General features: G+C 36.5%; 1 protein-coding gene across 2 annotated transcripts in view; it reads right to left on the bottom strand.

The window, feature by feature from the left end:
* The window catches only part of Npl4 (nuclear protein localization 4), a 536,510-nt gene that overhangs the window by 188,374 nt on the left and 322,373 nt on the right, over positions 1-25,763 (bottom strand). For both annotated transcript variants that reach the window (XM_090377858.1, XM_090377859.1), the window contains one exon: positions 5,562-5,688. In XM_090377858.1, coding sequence (XP_090233984.1) covers positions 5,562-5,688 — 127 coding nt within the window. The remainder of the gene's footprint in view (positions 1-5,561; positions 5,689-25,763) is intronic.

Here is a 25,763-nt window from a genome sequence, read left to right as displayed (position 1 = left end):
TGTTGTCCTTGAATGCCATTTCAATCTAAATGTCTCTGGGTTGCACTCTTTATTCACTGCCTCCAAGAACTTCTCTGCAAATGAAGTCAGACTAACCGCTCTGTAGTTACTGATTTCACTCTTAGAACCACCTTTATATATTTGAGATATTTTTGCACTTCTTCAGATTAAAGGAATCTCCTGAGTGAGTCCAATGATGCCCTCATAATTAACCTTAATGGTACAAGACACTCTCTGGCTACCTCCCTCAAAAATTACTGGATATATGCCATCAACTCCATGAGCCTTGCTTGCCTTTAGGCTCAAGCATTTTTCTACTTAACAGTTATACATAATTCCTAAATCATTAAATTCATATATCTCAACCCCACTGGCATAGCCTCTCCTCAACACGGAGGTTTTGTCAGTGAACATCAAAGTGGAATATCTATTTAATTCATCAGAATCATCAGCTAAATTATCAATTATCTAACACTTTCCAACACCCAATACTCAAGGGTCCAATCTGATTAGTTTTCTTCTTCTTCTTCTTTGTATTCACATACATGGAAAACTCCTTGTTCCCATTCTTTACTTTCTTGGCCAGCTTTCTCATACACAGTTTTGGCCATCTTAACCTTGATACAATTACATCATCATATGTTAATGTATATATGGTGGCACACGGGCAAGCGCCCATCTCCATGCAATATCATATAACCAAAAAAGAACTAATGGGGAGAGAGAGGGTAAAAAAAGCCTCATCGTCACCAGGAGGCATACATTCAAGCGTGACTGCCCCTGGTGCTCGTCCCTTGGTACCTGTAGCCAGACCTGGATCATCTGTTGGTATTAAGTACCATCTTGACGCCCATTGGATGTAGTGCAATTCCAATGGGTGTCATCTTCCCCACCTCCTAGGGGCCTAACACCCAGGAGGTCCTAAAAAAAAAACAAAAAAAAAAAAAAAAAACAATAATATCAACAGCAATACACTATTAAGAGTAGAACAAAAACTTAAAAGCGTCAGACCACATGAAGTGGCAACCAATCAACAACATCAACCAGTATACAGAATGCCTAAAAAATATTCACCAACACTTGTAACCTTCTTCTCTTCTAAAATACTAACTCATAAAAATTACTAAACTTATTAAAATTAGACTTAGTCTCTATGTAATGAGGCTCAAATCCTCTTCCAAAATATAATAATTCATTCCTGAAAAATTGGCAATATTCCTCATACAATAAACAGTCGTACAATACATGATCCCAACTTTTCTTATTATGAGCACAATCACAATTTGGCTGGGTTTCCAGACCAAGATCATATAACTTACTCCTTAAGGATCCATATCCCATTAATATATGGGACGTGAACATATTAGGAAAAAAACCACTGCTTATTCTGGTATGTAAAATGAACTCTTGGAATAAATAATCTGGTAACCCCCCCCCCCCCCGTTACACTTACATCCCATCTGTCCTACCATATTTCCAGGAGTTTACCAACAATCTCCTTTTTCCCTCTTTAACTCCCACTGTCATCATATGTTACTCTGTAGTTACTGCTTCCCATATGCAGAACTTTACATTTGTCAATGTTAAACTTCATTTGCCACCTCTCAGCCCATCTGCACAAATTTTCTAGATCCTGTTGCAGCAGCATACTGTCATTAGTGTCATTAACAAGCCTGCCGACCTTCTTATTGTCTGCAAACTTGGACATTAAGCCTGATATACCATCATCAAAATCATTAATGAATACAGAAAACAACAATGGACCCAACACTGAACCCTGAGGGACTCTACTAATAACATTTACTCCACAAAGAGCAGTGTCCATTAATTACCACTGTCTGCCTTCTCCTACTCAACCACCCCTTTATCCATAGTAGGAATTTGCCTCCAATGCCACACTGCTCCAACTTGTGCAACAGTATCAAAAGCCTTTCTAAGATCCAAATATATGATATCAAAGTTATTCCCTGCATCCAGTTCCTTTGTGACTACATCACAGTATCCAATCAAATTGGTCAGACAAGACTTCCCCTTAACAAAACCATGCTGTGTCCGAGGTATAACTGAAGTCTTGTCTAGATGATCCAACAGTGCTTCTTTAATCAGTGCCACCATTAATTTCCCTGGAACCAAAGTTAAACTAACAGGTCTGTAATTACTTGTCGCCCTTTGATCCTCGTTTGTGAATTGGGGTCACATTTGCACATCTGTAGTCCATGGGTACCTCCCCTGAGTAAAAGGAAGCTCTCATAATTATGGCTAAGGGTTTACATACTGCCTCACTTAATATAAAATGTTCCATCTTATAAAGTAACCTTTCGTAAGGGAATAAGTCAAATGCCTTTCTAAAATCCAAATAAACTGTCAAAATTGTTCCCTGTTTCCACCTCATAAGTAACTGTGTCAAAATAGCTTACTAGATTAGTTAAACGATTTTCCCTTAACAAAACCATGTTGTGTGACCTTCAAAGTGATATTTCTTTCTGAATGTCCCCAAATTGCACTCGCCTCTAAGACTCCCTATCACAGAAGTCAAACTAACCTATAGTTACAGACTTTTCCTTGTCCCCTATCTTTTCTCAATTAGCCAGTGCTTTCTCGTACTCAGCGTTCACTTCCCTCACCTTATGTGTGGATGGAAGCTTATAATGTGTGTTTTCTTATCTACTTCGTTATCAATCCACTGCAGGACGGAAGCTTCCTGAACAATTAATGTTAATGGAAATGGACCATAATCTGCCATGCTGGTCTAGTGCGGGTTGGCAGATCGACTATATTTAGCAGTCCGGGGCTTGAGCAGCCTCCGTAGCCGAGTGGTCAGGTGCCGGGATGCAGCAGCACGCAGTTCTTTGAGTAGACGGGGGTTCAAGACCCCGACTGCCAAATACGGTCGATCTGCCAACCCGCACTTCACCAGCGTGGCAGATTATGGTCCATTTCCCTCAGCATGAATCATTGAGGAGACTTCCATCCTGCAGTGGGTTACTAGATTAGTTAAAACACGATTTTTTCCTTAGCAATAATTGATAGTGATAGTGACTGCAGTTTTTTTTTTCACTTGGTTGTTTTTTTTTTTTTTTTTTTTGTGCCAGTGCAGCAAAAGCTTGTGGCTTCCTTGCACTATATGGCGGATACTATTACTATTTGTGGTATGTCCACTTGTAGCTGTTGTAGGCTTTAGTACTTTACATCCCTCTGCAACTTACCCAATTCATTATTTCTTTAATAGACTGGCCAGCTCTGCATTCATCCATTTTGGCATCATCCTCATGCAATATTTTCTCAATGATATATATGCATTCATGGTTTCTATGATTTTTGCTTTAAAGGTATTCCATAATTCTTCCTCCCCCCACAAAGTTATTACTGTGTCGGCCAAGATTTTTGCAGCTCCGGCAAATGCTAAGTTTTTATATATATTTAGTCATTTTATTGACTTAACTGTTTTCTATAAGTAGCTTTATAGTCCTTTATTTGAATTTAGATAGTGATTTTGAAAGTTAATACTTAGTGTCCATAGATCTTACCATTCGTAACTTGCTGCCATTGTTATACAATGCTAATGCTAATTTAAATAATTTTTGCCCTCCCTCTGCAATCTACCCAATTAACAGACTCCATTGAACTGTGATTTCCTTAAATTGTCTTAGTTTGCTTTTCTGAAACTAAAACCATCCCTTTACCTTTAACTACTGCAACATCTTTCTTCATCTTCCAAGAAAAAAAAGGGGTGATCACTACCTGCCAATGGTTTGCATTCATTAATCCATGTGATGTCATCTGATTGGTGAGTAATCACGAGTTCAAGAACATTTTCACCCCTAGTAGTTTCCTGGACATGCTAGCACAAATAATTATCATCCAATTTATTTAAAAATTTTCCCCCATGGTAAAGTTCCCTCCCACTTATTCTAATCAATTAGAGGAAAATTGAAGTTGCCCTTAAGACATTCACACTTGCTTGCCCATTCCATCTACATGTAGACTCTCATCATAGCCTTTCAAAATCTTCTGGTCTGTAGATTACTCCCACTCTGATTATATCTTTACTTTCAACCAAATCAGATCACACAGATTCTATGCTGGCAGACGTAACTACTGACTCAATAAAAGCTCTTTTCGTGTCAGGCTGCTTTTGATAAGAAGTATCGCCCAACCATCCCTTCTGTCATCTACATCTTACTTAAATATTATACATACCAATAGTGAAACGTCATCAGCAATTTCCAGGCGGCCCCAAGTTTCTGTTAGCCCCATTACGTCAGCATTAGTTGTCCTAACCAGGAGTATGCATTCACACATTTAATTGACATTACTGTAGACACGGTTAAGACTAAGTATTCTTTTACAGTTTACTACCCTGACACCTTTTGAAGTTATTTAGGCTTGTTTCCTTAGCTTTATCATCACTCTCATTTGAAAGATTGCTATCCTCATATCTTATCAACATCAGTTGTTGTGGCAAGAAACAAGAATTCTTGAGATCAGTGTGAGCATTACTTTGACTCATATCATCAGGTGTGGGTCAAAGTAATTTATATTAGCCTTCTCCCCTCTGACTAGCAGCTTTCCTGAACCCTTAAGTATCCTCAATGACACTGGCAAAAATCCTTGCACCACCTTTGTTCAATTGAATACGATCTCTACAAAATAGATTCCTTCTATCTACAAGTATGGGCCACTGTGACATCAGAAATCTCCCCCCCCCCAAAGATCCTTGCATATTCCCTCAAGTCTTGAGTTAATCCAAAAGGCTTACAAGCATATAATCACTTGTACATGATATAATATCAAAATGTACATTCTGATATTATATGTATCATGTACATTTTGATCTAACTCAGTATTTTTTCACCATGGTCCTACATTTATTCAAGGAGTGATCAGGTCACGTTTGTTTAATATCATTAGTCCCCACATGGGTAATAATGTTCTCGTTATCCCCTTAAAATTGTTAAATTTTAAGGGGATAACGAGAATTGTTAAATTTTAAAAATCATAAACTCTTCAATGTACATAATTCACAAACAACTCATTCATTCATAAGCATTCAAGAATTCTTTACTCCTCATTTAAACTCTAATGATTTAAAGGGAGGAGTAAAGAGTTTATGAATTTTCCACCTTAAAATTGTAAAGGCGGGTAAATCCCCCTATCTTAATTACAAAAAAATGTGATCCATTTCCCTGACAACGAAATCTTCCAATAAAACTAATGTCCTTCAACCAGTTCAGAATTTACTTGACTACTCTTTTCTCAGGCCTAAATCAGGGGGGGGGGGGTTCTGTGTGAACATTGACACCACACAATTCTGCTTGTTCTTAATTTTTTGTTGAATTCCCATGATTTTCCTTTCATTCATTCAAATATTATCAACAACCAAACGCTAAACTTTAAATGCTTAAACATTTAAGATTGAGATAGATTTCTATATAACAGCAAGTCAAAATCAACTTAATCAATTAATTGATGTCTGTCATTTCATAGATTATCTGGTATTTCTGAGAATAGAGATATCGATCAAAACAAAAATAATAATAATAATAATAAAATGGCATTACCTGTAACACAAACTGTAACAAACTTTGACCCAAAATAACCATCTGGAGATAACCGACATGGATTAGGATGCAGATTCTGATAATAGCCTGCCATGATACATTCTTGAGCACTTAGGAAATAAGATTTCTAGGGAAAAGTACATGCACAATATATATATTATATAAATAAAGAGAGATAGAAAGAAAGAGTATACACATATTATATATATTTTACATAGTGTTTCATGTTAAACAAATCAAAAAATAAATAAATAAATAAATAAAAAAAAAAAAACCCTTAAAATTTGATTTGTCTGTGTGTGTGTGTGTGCATGTCATGACAAAGTTGCTTCCCAATGTTTATTTAGTATGAAAACATTAAAATTTATTATCAGAGCTCCTCTGAACTTAACCCCCACTAAAATTAATCAGAATTCACTTTCCTTGTTTCTACAGTTAATATTTTTTAGGAGTAGACTATGTAATTTACATAGTTACAAGATGATGAAGCACAATTAGTCATGTGGGGTAAGTTGCTTAGAACTCCAGATAGGACAAGCTGTTTAATTTCAACATGTTACCTAGGAGTGGGTATATTGTTGGCACCTATACACATACACCAATACAAATGCACATACATACAAGTTGCAAGCCAAATGTTTCCAGACTGAGGCAATAGAATTATTTTAGACTTATGTTAGTTACATGTTCCCATTGTTCATTTAAAATTAGTCCCCTGAAGAATTTACACATTAACCCCAGCAATTCTCCTACTGTTTCAAGCATGTCTGAAATTTATTGGCAAACTGCTAAAATTATGAAACTTTGTGGACTGTTGCATTCAGGATTAGCCCTAAAGAAGCTAATCCTGAATGCAATGTTTATCTGGACATTTTCTTCTGATATTCTCCCTCAAATTCCATAGGGTCCTAATAAACAGTTGATTTACAGTTTGGCCTGGAGGAAAGCACTCCTGAAGATTAATTCCCTCATTGTCAAAGAAAACAATCAGCTGGACTTTGACGTTTGGTTTCGCCTACCTTGCTTTTTTGGATGTGGAAATGGACTTTTCTACTAAGAGACACTTTATTTCCGGGTTACAACCATAAACGCAGCTTTTATCCACTGTTATGGCTTTTAAACGAAGTTTGTCTTTTTAGCCAGTGACTGCAGGTCCCTGCACACTGAAAGGTGGTTCTGTTCCTGTTTATCACTCAATACAAATTCTGCAGCAATCCACCACATTTTCTGTTAAAATGCAACAGCATGAACCAAATAATAGGCTTAGAATGTCACAAATTTCATTAACCTTACACAGTCTGTCTTCATGAATGAAATTACACTTTTAAATATTTTCATCAGTTCCACTTAATGATGAATGATCTGAGCACTCAAAATCCTCAACTGAAGTTGAGTCACTTTGGAAATGTAAATAGTACTGAAAAGTTTTTTTTTTTTTTATTCATACCATAATTACCAAATGCTTAAACAAGCATTTGGTAAGTTTATGATAAAATCTAACGGTAATTATCTGTTTCTTAATGTCTAGCAACTTAGTTGGCTAAAAAAATCACAAGACACGCTCAACAGAAACACACTTGCACAAAAGCACAATGTCCTATTGGACCAAAATTCAACACTAACTTACAATGAACTAGTATAGCAGTATCTAACAGTGCGTAGCAAATATTGTTGAGATATTAGAAACGTGGTGTCACACAGATATAAGGAATGCAGAACTGGAACTTGGGGAGTATATTGTGTACAGGAAGGATAGACAGGATAGGAAGAGAGGAGGGGTTATGCTATTAGTTAAGAAACAAAATCCAAGGAAGGGAAGCCAGTCGACATCGCTGGACAGTGCAGTGTCGAGTCAGTTTGGTGTGACATAAGCATTGGGAGATCAAAATTGAGAGGAGTGTGTTATAGGCCTAATGATTCTGATGAGTATAATAAGAAACTGTACAGGGAAATAGTGGGCCAGTAAATCAGAGAGTCTTATAATGGGGGGGGGGGAGTTTAATTTCCCAGATATTGACTAGAATTTGTGGTTTGCTCACTGACACACAAGCAAGCCTTTTGTTGACTTATTGGATGATTGTTTTCTACATCAGCATGTTCGGGAGGCAACTAGAGGGAGTAATATTCTTGATCTGATTATCAGTAGTGACTTTTCATGTGTTAAGAATCTGCAGATAAAGGAACCACTAGGTGGCAGTGATCACAGTGTGCTGAAGTGGGATTTACTCAAAGAAGTAACTACCATCAGGAGTAAAGGGAAGGGTTTTTGCTTTCGTAAAGGTGACTACAGTGGTCTGAGACAGTATTTAAATTCTATACGGTGGGACCAACTGATGATGTTGGTCCCACCTCAAAATGGGAAGCATTCAAAGAACTTATCTTGGAAGCTACTAGGCTTTACATACCAACTAAGAAATATTGTTCAAGGTTTAGGCTTAAATGGATGCCAGATGAACTAATGAGACATATGGCAGAGAAGAAAAATGCATGGGATACATATAAATTAATGGGTGACATGAAAGCCTATGATAGATATAAGCTGATCTGTAACCAAGTTACAAAGGAGGTTAGGCAGGCAAAGGCAGATTACAAGAAATCTTTGGCAAAGGATGCAAAGAAAGGAGGTGATTATACCCTTGTATAAGGCAATGGTCAGGCCACACCTTGAGTACTGTATACGGGTCTGGAGGCCTCATTTTCAGAAGGACGTAGAGCTGTTGGAACGAGTACAGAGAAGAGCAACAAGATTAGTGAATGGAACAAAGGGTTGCTCTTATGAAGAAAGGCTTAAGTTTTGAAATTCAAATTGAGGAAAGACAGATGTAGGATAGATGTGCGGAAGTTTGCCTTTAGCCAGCGGGTAGTTGGTTGGTGGAACAGACTTCCATCCTTTGTTGTGGAAGTTGATAGTCTAAATAAATTTAAGGCTGAGCTGGACAGATATTTGGATCGAACGGAGGGGTGAAATGGGAGCGTTTTTTTTTTTTTTTTTTTTTTTGGCTGATGCTGCATAAGCTTGCTTTCTTGCATCATATGCCTCTAATGCATTGCTATACTACACTGAAAGGGCAGAAAATGAGTACAGAGAAGAGCAACAAGATTAGTGAATGGAACAAAGGGTTGCTCTTATGAAGAAAAGCTTAAGTTTTGAAATTCAAATTGAGGAAAGACAGATGTAGGATAGATGTGCGGAAGTTTGCCTTTAGCCAGCAGGTAGTTGGTTGGTGGAACAGACTTCCATCCTTTGTTGTGGAAGTTGATAGTCTAAATAAATTTAAGAATTCATGGGATACCTGGTTCCTGTGCAACGCGACACTGTCACCCCTCTCGGAAGTGGAGGAGCCCACCAATGTCAGTATGGATAAACGTTGTGAGTTAAACTTTGAAAGAGGGATGGTAGTGGGTGCCCAATGCACGGGTCACTATCGCAGAGGTGGTACAGAAATTGCACTATCCCCGTATGAGTATCAAGAGTGACAGCGCTGTGGGCAGAGAAAGGTGGTGGTGGATAATGTACCCATCAACATTTGTCTCTGATTGTTTCAACCAACATGAGAGCGACAGTGGCACAAATCAGCACCGACTTCAATGAGGGAGGTGCCAGAAACAGCTCCCCCAAGACCATTAGCCGCAATAGGTTATGGGAGCCGTCGACTCACCAGGGTCCCATTTCTAACACCACGACACAGGACTCTATGCCTCAACTGGGTGAAAGAACATCGGCACTGGACCTGGGATGATTGGAGATGAGTCTCCTGGTCCAATGACTCCCGTTTCCAGTTATTTTGAGCAGATGGGATGGTTTGTGTCTGGGTGTATAGCTTCGTGCAGAAACTGCACGAAACTATGCACCCGTCAACAAGGAACTGTTCAAGCAGGCTGGTAATGGTCTGGGGCATGTTCAACTGGCACACATTGGGACCTCTGGTACATCTAGATGCATCCCTGAATGGTCCAGATTACATGACCTCCTTGCAGACTATCTGCATCCCTTCATGGTCATCACGCACTCATAGGACAATGGAATCATCCGCAGGACAATGTGCCTCCCAACAGAGCCGTGGTGACTAGAACATAGTACGAAGAGCATTCCGCAGATTTAAACCACCATGGAATGGCGTCATAGTTCACTGGACACGAACCCTGTGGAGCATCTTTGGGATTCTGTGGAAAGGTCCATCTGAGCTTTGGATCCTCCACACAGTAATTATAGACAGCAGTGCAACCAACATGGATGGAAATACCTATGGAACGCTTTCGTGAACTAGCTGACTCAATGCCTTGCCGTGTGATTGCCCTTATCTGAGAGAAAGGTGGGTCTAACCACTACTAGGCAGGTATCCCATGATTTCTGTCCACTCAGTGCACATGTGGTTAGCCAGCCTTCCACGGCCAATCCAGTAACCTTTTGGTTGTTATTGGGTTTTTAGGAGCATCTACAATTAAGGCCATGTTGCTCTGTGTAATACTGCCTGTAAATTGCGTGTTCTGAGGTCGATTTTCTGTTTTGCTAGACAAAAAATCTGAGTTTAAGGGAGAAAAAAACCATGTTACCCTTGCCGGAGATCGACTAACTCGGCCACATTGTGAAATAAGACCTATAAAAATTCCTATCATTGGCAAGATTCGAACTCTGTGTTTTAATCCTACAAAACTGTACTACCCACGAGGGTAAACATTTGGTGTGCATATATATAAAAGCCTTAAGGCCAAAAGAGCAGATCTATGATAAAACTTTATCATGATGATATAGAATTTAAGTATAAGAGTACAAGTTGAGCCATTAGGAAAAAAGAACCTGACAAAAAGAAAATGAACAAAAAACCTATAGTGGCTAAGATAACCTGAGTTGGTTTACTGTGTTATACCTATAAATAAACAAATAATTAGTAATAAAATAACAAAATAAAAATTATTATTATTGATAATAGGATACACTGAATGGTACTTTGACAAGGGCTAGTACCATTCAGTATATCCAATCAATAATTAGCAAGGCTATGTTTCTGTTTATTATCTCCCAGCTTAGCTAGGTCCAAATGATCAAAATTATCAGCAATATACATTTAAATTTAACAGCAAACTGGCATTCGACCCCAGGGGCTCATATCTGGTGAGTATGAGCTTGGCACACCCAGGGTCCTGAGCTGAATATCATCATTCTTCTCCTCCTTGGTGATCCCCACCCCCTTCTCTCTCAGGGTAACTCAGAATATTTTTTTGAGTGGTGCAAAAGCTTTAGGCTTCCTTGCATCATATGGCTAATAATAATAATAACAGCTGTCCCAACACAGAAAGTAAAAATCAAAGAAAATAGGTTCTAATAAAGGTACTTCTGATATACCAGAAATGTAACTGCCCATCCCTTTAGTAGAGATCTGGATTATAATAAAGAAACAATGAAATACCAGTTGAAGAATTTGAAAGAAATAATTATATATAATATTGATGTAAATACACCATAGTTTACCCATAAATTTAACTACATAAGTAGTGCAATGGCATTGTTTGATTTTATCTCATATTGTGGCTACCTTCACAACGAGATACCAGGTATTGCACTATTTTGTTGCTGGTATCTTCGTTGTGAGGGTAGCCACAATATGAGATAAAATCAAATGATGCCATTACACTGAATACACTGATAGTTTACCTATAAATTTAATTATATACTTAAATAGTTAAATTTATGGGTAAACTTTGGTGTATTTACATCGATATTATATAGTTAATTTCAATCCATAACATATTATGCCTTGTGCATTTAGTCTTCAAAAAATTAAAGAAATAATGAAATACCATTTGTAAGAATATTATACTAGTTGTTATAAAAAATACCAGATATGAGAATAAATAGAATAGAAATAAAATAAAATAAATAAATATAATTCAACTTCTCTGAAATAGTAAATCATTATACCTGTAATAGTAAATCAAAAGGAACAAATTAAAACACAAGGAATAAATAGGATGTGAAGCTTTACTGCCTTATCTCAGTAGAAACAAGGCCGAAATAAATTTTTAATTCATATTACCTATTATGAAACAAAGAGAGATAGCAGCTCCCCCTCATTTCAAGTAACTACAAGACAAATTTAAAAAATTAAATAAATACTTAAATGACTGAAAATTATAAAACAAAGAGATAGTAGCATCCCCTCAGTTCTAATAACTTCAAGACAAACTAAATAAATAACTTAATTTTAGAAAATAGCATCCTCTATTTCTGAACTTTATTAAGATTAAAACCCTATGAAAGATAATAGTTGGTTCTCAGAATTAGGATGAAAGGTCAAACAAATTAATTACTGCCCTTAGAACAAATACAGGTACAACTTTTTAAACAGTGTAAGCTATAAGAAACATGTTCAAAGGGCAGTACACTATTTACATATGTACAAGTCCTCAGAATGACAACTGAGAGATTAGACCAATAGAACTGTAATAGATAGAACTTTGTGAACCAAAAGAAGTAAAATATAGTGAAAATTGAGAGACAATAGAACTGAAACATTTAGTACACACATTAGCTATAATGTAACTTGGATTTATATTATTATGCCATTTATTAACTGCAATAATAATAACTTTAAAATGTTTAGAGATAAACTTAGATGGAAAATCATTCTTAATCAGCTTAGATCTCAAGTCAATGCAATAATATTATTGGTATTATTACATATTTTTATCAATCTAAAGCTCTGTGAAATAATGATATTCCTGTGTTAATTCTTTTTGAAATATTGGAATGCAAGTGTGTTAAGCTAATTGATTCAAAACAAAATTCTTTACATTTGTCATATACTTTAGTGTATAATTTAATATCTATAAACCAAGAGCAATCAAGGATCAATATGTCCTATGTCTAAATCTGATTTAAAATTTCAAAAGAGTCACCTCTATCTTTCTCCATAGGATTGCTTTTCTTCTAAACTCTCCAAAATTTGACCCCCTTTTTTTTCTTGTTTACACACAGTTCAAAATTTAAAATGATTAAAATATATACTACATTAAAATCAAATAAATGCATTCAATTCTCTAAGCCCATGAATGCTTAGACATCAATGGGATTATAGCCCAAGGCTGCCGTAGCCAAGTGGTCAGGTGCATAAGTGCCTTGAGTGACAGGGGTTCAAGCCTGTGACTGCTGAATACGGTACTGTTTCTTGTATTCTGTCTATCTTGTGAATTCCTCTGACCGTTTGGTCATCCTGGAGTATAAACAGAAAATTTATTTTAATATATCTATCCAATGCACCACACAACCTGGAGAAATTTAAAACATTGTGTCAAAGTTTTTAAAATAAATGCCATTAAAATTCACGAATATACTAATATAATGATAATAAAATTCTTTAAAATTACTTTCCTTCCTAAAGGGATAAAATGTTGTCTTGATTACAGGTAGGAAACATACTGACCTTTTTTTTTTTCGTGATCACAGGTAGGAAACATACCGACTAAAATGATGCTATTTATTAATAAGAGATTACTTGCTAACCTGCATGCATGAAAAAAGTCCATGAATCCGATATGAGAAAAGGTCTTCGTATGTTAATCATGTTGTTTTTGATTTTCATTTCTAAGATTTCAGCTATTAAAAGTCTTGTGTAATCGTGCTGTATGCTCGAAACCTTAGCTTCATTAAAAAAGAAGAGATATGATCCTTATTTATTGAATGAAATGACAGTTCAGATGCCGTGGCCCTCACTGCCCTAACCAATGCCACATGTTGCTTTAAGCAAGCTTATTCAGCATCAGCAAAAAAAACCACTTCCCATTTCACCCATCCATTTGCTCCAAACCTTTGTCCAGTTCTTCTATGAATTGCATTGATATCTGGTTGTCACTACAATTTCCCTATTATTGAGATAATCCTTAATACAGTTGCATAAATTCTGTGGTACTCCAACATTCAGAACTCTCCTCAGAACGATGGGCCACAATAAGGTATCAAAGGCTCCATCAAAATTCATTGAAATAGCCAACATATAATTTAGTTGTAGTTTGCGTTACTGTCATTAATTTAATCATTGCATCCTTGCAATGATTAAATGAAGGAATGTACACCGTTTGAAGTGGGAATGTACAGGTTGAAGGAATGTACACCGAAATTGAGAGTCTTCTAGATGAGCAGAAAACCCACTACACTATTATTAGGGGGACTTCAATGCTAAGGTTGGAAAAAGGCAAAACAGCGCAGAAAGAGGAACTATAGGAAATTTTGGAATTGGTAAAAGAAATAAAAGAGGTGAATGACTTGTGGAATTTGCAGAATCTCAAGGACTGTCAGTAATGAACACTTTTTTCAAGAAAAGGGTGAACAGAAAGTGGACATGGAAGAGTCCAAAGGGATTAACAACTAATGAAATCGACTTCATCCTCACTAACAGAAGATATATTGTGAATGATGTTACCGTCCTGAATAAGGTAAATGTTGGAAGTGATCACAGAATGGTAACATGTACACTTGATATAGATGTAGGAAAGGAAAGGAAAAAACTGACTCGAGTAAATAATACAAAGGTCTTTGAGATAACAGAGGAGGAGAAAAAGCAGTATGTACTGGAACTTAAGAACAAGTTTGAGCTTCTGCAGACTGCTCAGGACCAAGATATCGATGAGGAATATTACAACTTTCTGAAAGTGATAAAGCCCAAGAAACCTATAGGGAAACAGAAATCCAAAGAAGAAAAAATTAGTCAAGAAACACTTGTCATGATGAACCGAAGACGACAAATGAAGAGCAAGAAAAACACTGACAGGGAGAAAATTGAGTATACTGAGTTATGCAAAGCCATTAGAAAGAGACTCAGAGAGGACATAAGAAGATTTAACACAAGAAAAGTAGAACAAGCATTAAGGGAAAACAAAGGATTTAAATCAGCAGCCATGAGCAGTAATACAGAAAGACAAATGATACTGAAACTGAAGAATAGCGATGGTGTACTTATAAACAGCAGAGAAGGCATAATTCAAATAGCAGAAGACTACTATAGAGAATTATACAAGGAGCGAGGGAATGATACCAGCAGTGGGGAGGATGAATTGCAAAGTAGCAACACATACAACATACTCGATATTCTTCCTGATGAGGTAGAACATGCATTGAAGAAAATGAAGAATCGGAAAGCCCCGGGGGAAGATGAAGTTACTGTAGAGTTGTTAAAATTGGGAGGAAGAGACATAACACAAAAACTGGCAAGGCTCTTCACAAAGTGCATTAGAAAAGGTGTGACGCCTAAGCAGTGGAATAGTGCAATCATAGTTTTGCTGCATAAGAAAGGAGATAAATCAGAAATTGGAAATTATAGACCAATTAGCTTGTTATCCCACATCTACAAGTTCTTCACAAGGGTCATTACTAACAGATTAGAAAGAATACTTGATGAGAATCAACCGAAAGAGCAAGCTGGCTTTAGGACAGGATTCTCAACTATGGATCACCTTCACGTAATATCACAGCTAATGGAGAAAGCAAATTAATATAAGACACCATTATGCCTGGCATTCGTGGATTATGAAAAGGCATTTGACTCCGTACAGCATAAGGCAATGTTTCGGGCACTGGAAAGACAAGGCATAGATACCCCATATATTATGATTTTGAAGAAAATATATGAGAGTGCTACCTCCTTTATTAGACTAGACAAAGACAGTAGCAAATTTAAAATCGAGAAAGGAGTTCGACAAGGAGACACAATATCTCCGAAGCTGTTTACTGCTGCCCTTGAGGAAGCTTTCAGAAGATTAGACTGGTCACAGAAAGGAGTCAATGTGAACGGATAGTACCTAAACCATTTACAATTTGCAGATGACATTGTGGTCATAAGCCACGATCCCAAAGAATTAGAGGAAAATCTTAATCAGTTATGCACAGTTAGTAAGGATTTTGGACTAAAGATGAATATGGCTAAAACAAAAGTAATGATGAACAAGTATGCCACGGAAAGGGAAATAATGATTGAAGGAGCAGTAATTGAAAAGGTGGAGTCATATACTTATCTGGGACAAGTTATTAGCTGTAATAATGATAAATGGCTGGAAGTCAAGAGAAGAATAAATTTTGCATGGATAGCATTCAGGAAATATAGTCACATACTGAAGAGCAATATCCCAGTTTGTATAAGGAATCAATGTATACTCCCCACCATGACTTATGGAAGTGAAACTTGGGCACTCACCAAAAGAATGGAAGAGAAGCTGAGAACTACACAGTGAAGAATGGAACGAATTATATTGGGAATCAGACTGTTAGATAAGAAGAGAAACACATGGATTAGGCAGCAAACCCAAGTAAAGGACATTCTTATCAAAACTAAAGAACTAAAATGGTCTTGGGCAGGACACATAACTCGAAGACATGATGACAGATGGACTAAGAAAATAACAGAATGGTACCCAAGAGGAGCTAGAAGAAAACCTGGAAGACAAAGGCAGAGATGGATAGATGAAATTCATGAGTTTTTGGATAGAAAATGGATGGCCAGTGCTCAAAACCGAAGGAACTGGAAAGTTGCTGGAGAGGTCTTCACCCTGCAGTGGATTGAAAATGGCTGATGATGATGATGAATTTGCGATTATAAACTAACCGTGCAAAACTATGGTAACAGACAACCGGTGATGACGACGTCTTTGCTGTGGTGGCAGAGTAATAGGATAGGACTATTGACCGGCCGCAGTTCCAATCTGTTTTCCCTGATGGTAATACCGCAGTTAGTTTTTTGGCATTACCTTCGGTTATCATCTTGGTGCCAGTAGCGATAAAAATAATATTTACGCCCTTTTAAAAATGAATAAAAAACGAAAAATTCAACAAGAGCATCATGTCTTCAATGAAGAGTGGAACACAATATTTTTTTTGCTAACATAAATAACAAGACTATTTGTCTCATCTGCCGGGATAGTGTCTCAGTGCTGAAAGAGTACAATATTAAAGACCAAACAACGGGAGCTGATATATTTGAAAAAGTTCAAAAATGCTTAACAAGATATAATTTACAATGGAACAAAATGGTAAGCGTAACAACTGACGGAGCACCAAGTTTGACAGGTAAAAATGTTGGAGCGTTAAAGAAAATTCAGGATAAAATTTGTGAAAATTATCCTGATTATAATTTAATTACAATTCGTTGTATTATACATCAACAAGTATTTTGTAAAAATGTGTTAAAAGTTGAACATGTCACATCTTGTATTATTAAACTAGTAAATTTAATACGATCGAGGGGCCTGAAACACAGACAATTCGTTAATATAGATTCGATATTGAATCTCTGAGTACATAGATATTCCTTATCATAGCCAAATTCGATAGCTTAGCTTAGGAAAAGTTCTTTGGCGAGTATGGGATTTTAAAGATGACATCATTCTATTTTTAAAACTGAAAAATATTATGGACTTTCCCGAATTAACTGTTAATAACTGGATTTGTGATTTTGCATTTACCCTGGACATCGTGACACACTTAAATACTTTCAACACTGTGTGTTACAAGGGAAAAAATTTATACGCCCATGATATGATAAAAAGTTTGAATGGATTTCAATTAAAACTCCAGTTGTTCCATCGACATTTATTGATTAGCAAGGTAGACCACTTTCCAACCATGAAGTTGCTGAAGATTCCAGAAAATAAATTTGAAAAATATTGCGAAATTATCAACACTATGAATGATAACTTTTCACAAAGATTTCGCGACTTCCGAAAAATTGAGACAAGTTGGTAAATAGTGCGCGACCCATTTTCAATAGAAATTGATAGTGCACCGAGTGAACTACAACTTCAGATTATAGATCTGCAGTGTGATACTGATTTAAGGGAATTGCACTGTCGTGAGGAAATCTGTAAATTTTACAATACTCTTAATTTGGACAAATTCGACAAACTTAAAGATTTTGCCTGAAAAATGTTGGTTATTTTTGGATCAACCTACAGATGTGAATAAACATTTTCCATCATGAATTTAAATAATTCTTTATGATCAAGCATCACCGATGAACATTTACAAGCAGTTTTAAGAATCTCAACTACAAAATTAACACCCGAAATTAAAAAAATGTTAAAAGATGTAAAACAGTTCCATTCATCTCATTAAATTCTTGGTTGTTTGTTAGAGAATAATTTTTTTTTATGTCATATTTCTTCTTCATGATAACAAATAATATATATCTAAAAATAATATTTTACGTGCGGCACGCTTTCTTTTTGAATTCCTAATGTGGCCCTTCAGCCAAAAGGTTTGCCCAGGCCTATACTAGGAGATCATGGCCGGGACATTTCTTTAATCCTGCTGATTGCGTCGTTTAGGTCTTCTATTGTGAAGGAGTGTTCTACATCAGAAGCATATGCCTTATTTTCATTGAAAACGTTGGATTATTCGAAGATGAGGAGAGCTTGGTCATCCTTTGGGAGCAGAGAGTCAAGTATATTATTGACTGTTCCATCCCAAGATTGTTTGTCCTGTCACAGTATTAGTGGTGTGCATAACATCACCTTTTGGCAGCTTGTTGGAAACTATGTGATACACAATGCCCAAAGGGTCTGAATAACCAGAGGTATCAACAAGTGCCCTCAATGACCACTTTTTCTTTTCTCTCACTAGCTGTATGTATCGATTTCTAAGGGAGCAGCATACCTCCCTCTGGGGTTCTACCTCTGCTGGGGGGCTAGCCAGATGTAGACCCTTGAAAATGCTTTGACAGTGTTTGACAGGGAGGTGATTATCCTGTTATACACGGCAATGGTCAGGCCGCACCTAGAGTACAGGTCTGGAGGCCTCATTTTAGGAAGGATGTAGAGTTGCTAGAAAGAGTACAAAGAAGGGCAACAAGATTGGTGAGGGGAACAAAGTGGTGCTCTTACCAAGAAAGGCTTAAGTTCTGCAAATTGCAGCGCCTGGAGAGAGTAGTCACCTGCGAGGTGATCTGATTGAGGTGTATAAGGCCTTGAATGAGTTGAGCAAGCTGAATGCTAATGGGATTCTTCCTCTTGCTCAGACTAAGAACCTAAGGGAGAACAGTTTCAAACTGAGGAAAGGTAGTTGTAGAAATGATGTGCGTAAATTTGCCTTTAGCCAGTGGGTAGTTGATTGGTGGAACAGGCTTCCATCTGTTGTTGTGGAAGCTAATAGCCTAAATAAATTTAAGGCTGAGCTGGAATTAGGAATGAATGGAGGGGTGAAATGGGAGTGTATTTTTTTTGGCTGATACTACATAAGCTTGCTTTCTTGCATCGTATGCCTCTACTAATGCTAATATCCGACATCCAAACTTTTGATTTCCATAGCGTATTCACCAGTTTAGAGTTTAGAATCTGTCTTAAACAATATTTATAATAAATACAAACATATAATGAACTGCAGACCAACATATTGGAACAATGTGTATTTCTAATAATTATATTTTTTAGGGAAAAACAGTTTACCAACTAACTATGAGTAGCCCTGCAGGCAGTATCATTGTCTATCTATACCTATACTGTTCTGAAATCTCACTACCTCCACAAATCTGCATGTTTAGATACATAGACCATTTATTTCTAGCAAATTGCCCCAACTCCCTACAAGATCTTGCCAAGATATACACTGCAAACTCACACTGGGAAAAAACCAATAACAAACTTGTAGCCAAATACCTTGATTTAGCTATACAGGGGATCCTTGTTATCCGGGAATAATTGGTTCCAGAAAATTCCACTTAAAACAGGGGCCAATTTTCATAATGTTTATTATTTAAATAAAACTAAATGCAACCAGGCATAATATTTTAAGAGTTTAACATTTTATGTCTATACAATATCACCATAGACAACTCTTATTAAAGAAAAACTGAGATTAGTGTGAAAAGCATCATTTTATCTGTATCTCATATTGTGCTCAATACTTCACGAGTTGCCCATGTATTGCACTACCTCGAATAAGTAATGAAAGAGAAGACTATTGTTCCTTATTCTAGGTGGGTGGCACCACCACCACCCAGATGGCACCATTTCAAGGCTAGTTGGCTTTTCATCGGTGGGTGGAAAGGTACCCTGGTACAGTAATACCCCGACTTATGCTACCCCGACATGCGAACTCAGAGTTACGCAGTTCTTGATTTTTTTCGTTTGGCAACACTGCCGCCCACTATGTTCAAGGTCGTTTTTCAAATGCTATCGATATACGGTGTGACGGCAGAGAGTGAGAGCGAAAGATGAACAATATTCAATTTTCCTGCCGCATGAGCTACACACATATACAAGAATTTGCATTCCAACTGTCATATTTATATGTGTGCGTTCGAATTCGTGCTCAACTTTTGTCAGAAATTACATCGTTTTCACAAAGAAAAAAAACTTTCCAGGCTTTAAGGTTTCCAAAGACCGATTGACAGTGATGGTTGGCGGGAATGCAGCTGGTGACTGCAAGTTAAAACCTCTCTTAATTTATCACTCCGAAAACCCAAGTGTTTTAAAAAATATATCTAAAATTAGCTTACCAATGATTTGGAAGTCAAATCATAAAGCTTGGGTGACAGCTTCCATTTTTGAGGACTGGTTTGGTCACCACTTCATACCCGAAGTCGAACGTTATTGCAAGTCTAAACAGATTCCATTTAAAGTGATGCTTCTTATTGACAATGCACCCGGTCACCCTCCTGCCACCCTAATTAATTTCGACCCACGTGTGAAAGTTGTGTTTTTGCCTCCAAACACAACCAGCTTGCTTCAACCAATGGACCAGGGAGTCATTAAAACATTCAAGGCTTGCTACACGAGGCGTTCCTTTGCACGTCTGAATGAAGCTATGAGACAAAATAGTGAGATATCTGTTAAAGACTTTGAAACAATTCAATGTTTTAAGAATCATTGAAGAACCTTGGGATGAAATTCACAAAAAAACATTGAACGGTGTCTGGAAGAAACTTGTTCCATTTTTTTTCAAAAATGAGACGAAAACAACGCCAGAAACTGATCATGTCGCTCATGTGAGAAGTTGTTAATCTTGCCCAGGAATTAGATTTGGAAGTCAATGGTGATGATTAACCCCAGGGGCTCACATCAGGTGAATATGGGCTTGGCACACCCAGGGTCCTGAGCTGGATATCATCATTCTTCTCTTTCTTGGTGATTTCCTTCTATTTCTCTCTCTCTCTCTCTCTCTCTCTCTCTCTCTCTCTCTCAGGGTAACTCAAATTTTTTTTTTTTTTTTTTTTGGCTGGTGCAGCATAAGCCTCAGGCTTCCTTGCACCATATGGCTAATAATAATAATGTCAACGAGCTGTTGGATTCACATAGTCAGGAGCTGACAATGAATGAGCTCAGAGATGCGTGAGCAAAACGTCACTGAAGTATCCGACACTTCAGACCCAGTTCCACCAAAAAAGCACATGACAATTGCAAGTTTGACAGAAGGTCTCAGCTCAATTGAAAAGGGCTTAAATTTTAGAAAACAGACTAACGAAGAATGCATTATAGCCACAAAGCAAGGAATAAAAAAAATTATTAGCTTGCTACGAAGAAATGCTGCATGAAAAAAAGAAGGCGCTGTGTTGTCAGAAGAATTTGTTAGATTTTATGAAGCCATCAACATCGAAATAACTTTTTTACGTAATTCATTTATTTTTTTAATACATATTTTGTATTAATATGTATAAAGAACTGCAATTTTATTAAATATTTTTCTTCTAAACTAGTGTTTTTGTTAGTCCTTGGTCCCAATTAAACAAAATTTATATGTATTTATATGCAAAGTTGTACCCCGAGTTACGCGAATTCGACTTAAGCGATTTTTGTCAGACCCACCTATCGCATAAATTCGGGGTATTACTGTATTTGCAAGTAAGTGTTTCTTATTCAAGGTAGTGCAATACATGGGCAGCTCATTGTGAAGAATGAGTAGATATGGTGTATCTACACTGATATTATATAGTAATGTTACTTGTACATAGTAAGAAGTGGATGAAGGAGCTGAAAAATGAGAAAATTATTTTATTAGACATTTTTTATTATAATATGTTACACAATGTAAGGTTAAGTAAAGTTTATTGAAGTTACACTATTTTCAGTTCCATGCAGAATGAATTCAGAGTTGTTCATGTTTTTTTTTTTTTTTCCAGATAAAATTGTGTAATAGCATTTCGTTATGTTAGCATTACTAAAGGCACATTTTGCAAGAAAGCAAGCTTATATAGCATCAGCCAAAGGAAAAAACAGTCTAATTTCATCCATTCACTCACTCCAAATGTTTGTCTAGTTCTGCCTTGAATCTATTTAATCAATCAACAGATAGAAGTATGTTCCAGCAATAAACCACATGCTGGCTAAAGGCAAACTTCCACACATCTATCCTACAACTGTCTTTTCTCAATTTAAATATATACCCTCTCCGACAATTATTCTAAGTAGGAGGAAGAATTCCTTCAGCATTGAGCATGCTCAAACCATTCAAGGCTTTATACACCTCAGTCAGATCACCTCGCAGGTGCCTGGTCTCCAGACCCTGTAATCTGCAAAACTTAAGCCTTTCTTCATAAGAACAACCCTTCATTCCATTCACTAATATTGTTGCCCTTCTCTGTACTCGTTCCAACAGCTCTACATTCTTCTTAAAATGAGGCCTCCAGACCTGGATACAGTACTCAAGGTGTGGCCTGACCATTGCCTTATATAAGGGGATAATCACCTCCTTTTATCCTTGCTAGAAAAATTCCTGTATATCATTGACAAGACACCATGAGCAACTCTTGCAGATCATCTGCACTGCTCAGAAAACTAATTATCCCCAGGTCCTTTTCATTCTCTACCACTGTCAGTGTAATAACCCAGAGTTGCTACGTTACTCTGGGGTTATTACTTCCCATATGTAGTACTTTACATTTATCAATGTTAAAACTTCATTTGCCACCTCTCAGCCCATCTGCTCAACTTTTCTATATCCTATTGCAGCAGCGTACTGTCATTAGTGTCCTTTACAACTGTGCCAACTTTCGTATTGTCTGCAAACTTGGACATTAAGCTGGATATACCACCATTGATATCATTTATAAATAAAGAAAACAACAATGGACCCAACACTGAACCCTGAGGGACTACACTAATAACATTAGTCCACCAAGAGCAGTGTCCATTGACATTGATTACCACTCTGTGTTCTTCCACTCAACCATCCCTTAATCCCTAGCAGCAATTTGCTTCCGATGCCACACTGCTTCAATTTCTGCAGCAGTCTTCCATGTACAACAGTATCAAAAGCCTTTCTAAGATTCAAATATATGATATCAAAGTTATTCCCTGCATCCAGTTCCTTTGTGACCACATCATAGTATCCAATCAAATTGGTCAGGCAAGACTTTCCCTTAATAAAACCATGCTATGTCCGAGCTATAACTGAAGTCTTGTCTAGATGATCCTGCAGTGCTTCTTTAACCAGTGAAATAAGGAAATGTTTAGTGTCGAGTTGGTTTATTGGTTGAATGTGAGCTGAAGTTGTAAAGAAAATTGATATTGCTAAATTAAAAAAGATTACAAGGAATTGTTAGCATTAATTTAGCGACTTATGGATTGCTGTTGTGAAGAGAATTGATATTGGTGATTAAGAGAAATATGAGGAAGTGAATAAGATTAAATTAGTTTAGTGTTTGAAGCTGTAGAGAGAGTTGAGATTGTTAATTAAAAGAAATTTTATGGAAATGATAGCATCTATTAACAGATTAAATGAGAAAAATGAATAGATTAGATGTAAATGAACACCATTTATATATTTTAAATAGATTTGTATGATAAATGACTTTTGTTTTATATTTGTGTCTTTGTTTTTGAGAAACTGACAGCTCACATACAATATATATATATACAGGAAACCCTTGATTAGTGCGGTTAATGAATCCTTGAAATATACCGCACATATTAAAACCGCACTAATCAAACTTAAGAAATAATGGGAATAATTATAATGAATCCTTGAAAATTATGAAATTGTAAAAATATATTTTTTCTTACTCAATACGTACCTATAATGCACTGCATAGTTCTTAAATTATTAAGGAATAAATTTAAAAAAAGGTAGTATGATTTAAATTTTATTTTTTGCAAAAAAAACTTATCTAACTTCAATTGAACAGTGGTAGCTTTCTTCCTTTCCTCCATGATTTTGCGATAACAATCAATTTGCTTATCTAACCCTCAACGAACGTTCATGCTTCTCTCTGCATCTGGATCAATCTCTAGTATGAGTTCTTTTGCTTTTTAAAGTGTATTAAATAGTTCAAGTTTTTTGAATGAAATTTCTTTGGGAGCAAATTGCTTTTCTTCTGCTTCATTTTCGTCTTCTTCCTCGTATGCATGTTGATGCTCAATTTCAAGAAGATCGTCTTTACTTAAGTCTTTTGAATGCAATTCCAATAATTCTCTAACGTTTTCTGAATCTACTTCCTCAAAGCCGAGATCTTTTCCAATTGTAGTAATTTCATCAATAACTTTGTTGACAGGATTAATGAAACTGCAAAAATCATTTGCGCATTCAGGCAAAAGATTCTGCCAGACAGCTCTCATGCAGCTGATCGTCATTTCTTCCCACGATTTGTGTATGTTCTCAACTGCTTCTTTAATATCATAATATTAAAGCAGTTTAATATTAATAATAAAAGAATAAAAGAATATGAGTTACCAGAGCAAATTTCAATTTCAGAGTGGTATGGGGTGCTGCTGTCGAGCATTTTGGAGTCGATTCATTTAAGTTAGAAGACCCTGGTGAGTGCGTATCACGTATTTGCCGCTTTAGGCACCGTTGTGAGTTGCCAAGCACCGCAAGAAAAAAACAGCGCACTAATCAAATTTGATAACGCATATATTAAGGGGATAGTATCAAAAAAATTTTGCGCACTAATTAAAACCGCATTGTTCAAAACCGCATTAATCAAGGGTTTCCTGTATATACTCGCGTGGGTGGGGGAGGAGGATATCCCTCACAGCTGCTGGAAATTCTCTTTTTTTTTTTTTTTTTTTTTTTTTTTATACGTATAGTGCCATAAAAAGTCAAAAAAGAAATATTTTTTTATTTTTGATAAAAAGGAAATAAGATTTTTTGAAGATGAGGGAATAAGGGGTTTGGTTTGTTTGTTTTTATTGGCGCATTAGCTACTAAGGCTATAATGCACGGGAATAGGGGGGGGGGGGTTAAACTGCAACTCATCTATGGCTATCTCAGTACAAAGCACCAACCAACACAGAATCCAAAAGGAAGTTTTCTGCCGCTAATTAAATATGTACCAAAATTGGATCCAGGTTAAACAATAACACTATTGAGTTTCTTAAGAGTTCACTTTATTCGGACAGGTAGTGTGGATGCTTATTTTTATTTTTTTAGAATAACCGTATGTTTAATAATTTTGCTAGAATATTTATTATTGTAAAAAAAGTTTGATTTAAAACGTGAATTCATGTACTTATTTGTTTTTTTCCTTACTTTATTGCGCCTAATTTTCATAAAAATTTATGGCGAAAAATTGTTTTTTTTGGAATACCGAAATACCAGTATTAAGATTTTGACCGGTATTGTGAGCCCTAGGGTGTACTGATGTGGGATTTACTTAAAGATGTAACTACCATCAAGGGTAAAGGGAAAGGTTTTTGCTTTTGTAAAAGTGAATACAGTGGTCACAGGCAGTTTTTAAATTTTATACAGTGGGATCAACTGATGATGTTACCAATGGTGAATTCTAAATGGGAAGCCTTCACGGACTTAATCTTGGAGGTTACTTGGAGGTTCCATACCAACTAAGAAATACTGTTCAAGGTTTAGGCCTAAATAGAGGGTAGATGAATTAATGAGGCTCGTGACAGAAGAAAAATGCATGGGATGCATATAAATTATTCGACTATACAGAAGCCCATGGCAGATATAAGCTAGTCTATAATCAAGTCAAAGGTTAGGCAGGAGAAGGCAGATTACAAGAAATATTTGGCAAAAGATGCAAAGAAAAACAGCAGAGTTCTTTACTTAAAAAGTTCTAAACTCTAGAAGGAAAGGAATGAATCAGATTGGACCACTTAACATAGATGGTTCGACAATTGATGATCCTGTCCAGGTAGCTGATAAACTGAGTATTTTGCATCTAAATTCACACGTCAGCAGTTATCCAAGGAGGGGAATGCCATAAGTTTTATTAACTCTAACAGGGAGCTAAGTAATTTTGTAATACTGAGAGCAAAGTGGAGGAGAAA

The sequence above is a fragment of the Mastigoproctus giganteus genome, chromosome 7, assembly GCF_048544385.1.
Source record: "Mastigoproctus giganteus isolate SK-2022 chromosome 7, ASM4854438v1, whole genome shotgun sequence".
In the NCBI taxonomy this organism is placed as follows: Eukaryota; Metazoa; Arthropoda; class Arachnida; order Uropygi; family Thelyphonidae; genus Mastigoproctus; species Mastigoproctus giganteus.
Note: the sequence above shows the minus strand (reverse complement) of the source record. Positions and strands in the feature narration are given on the sequence as shown.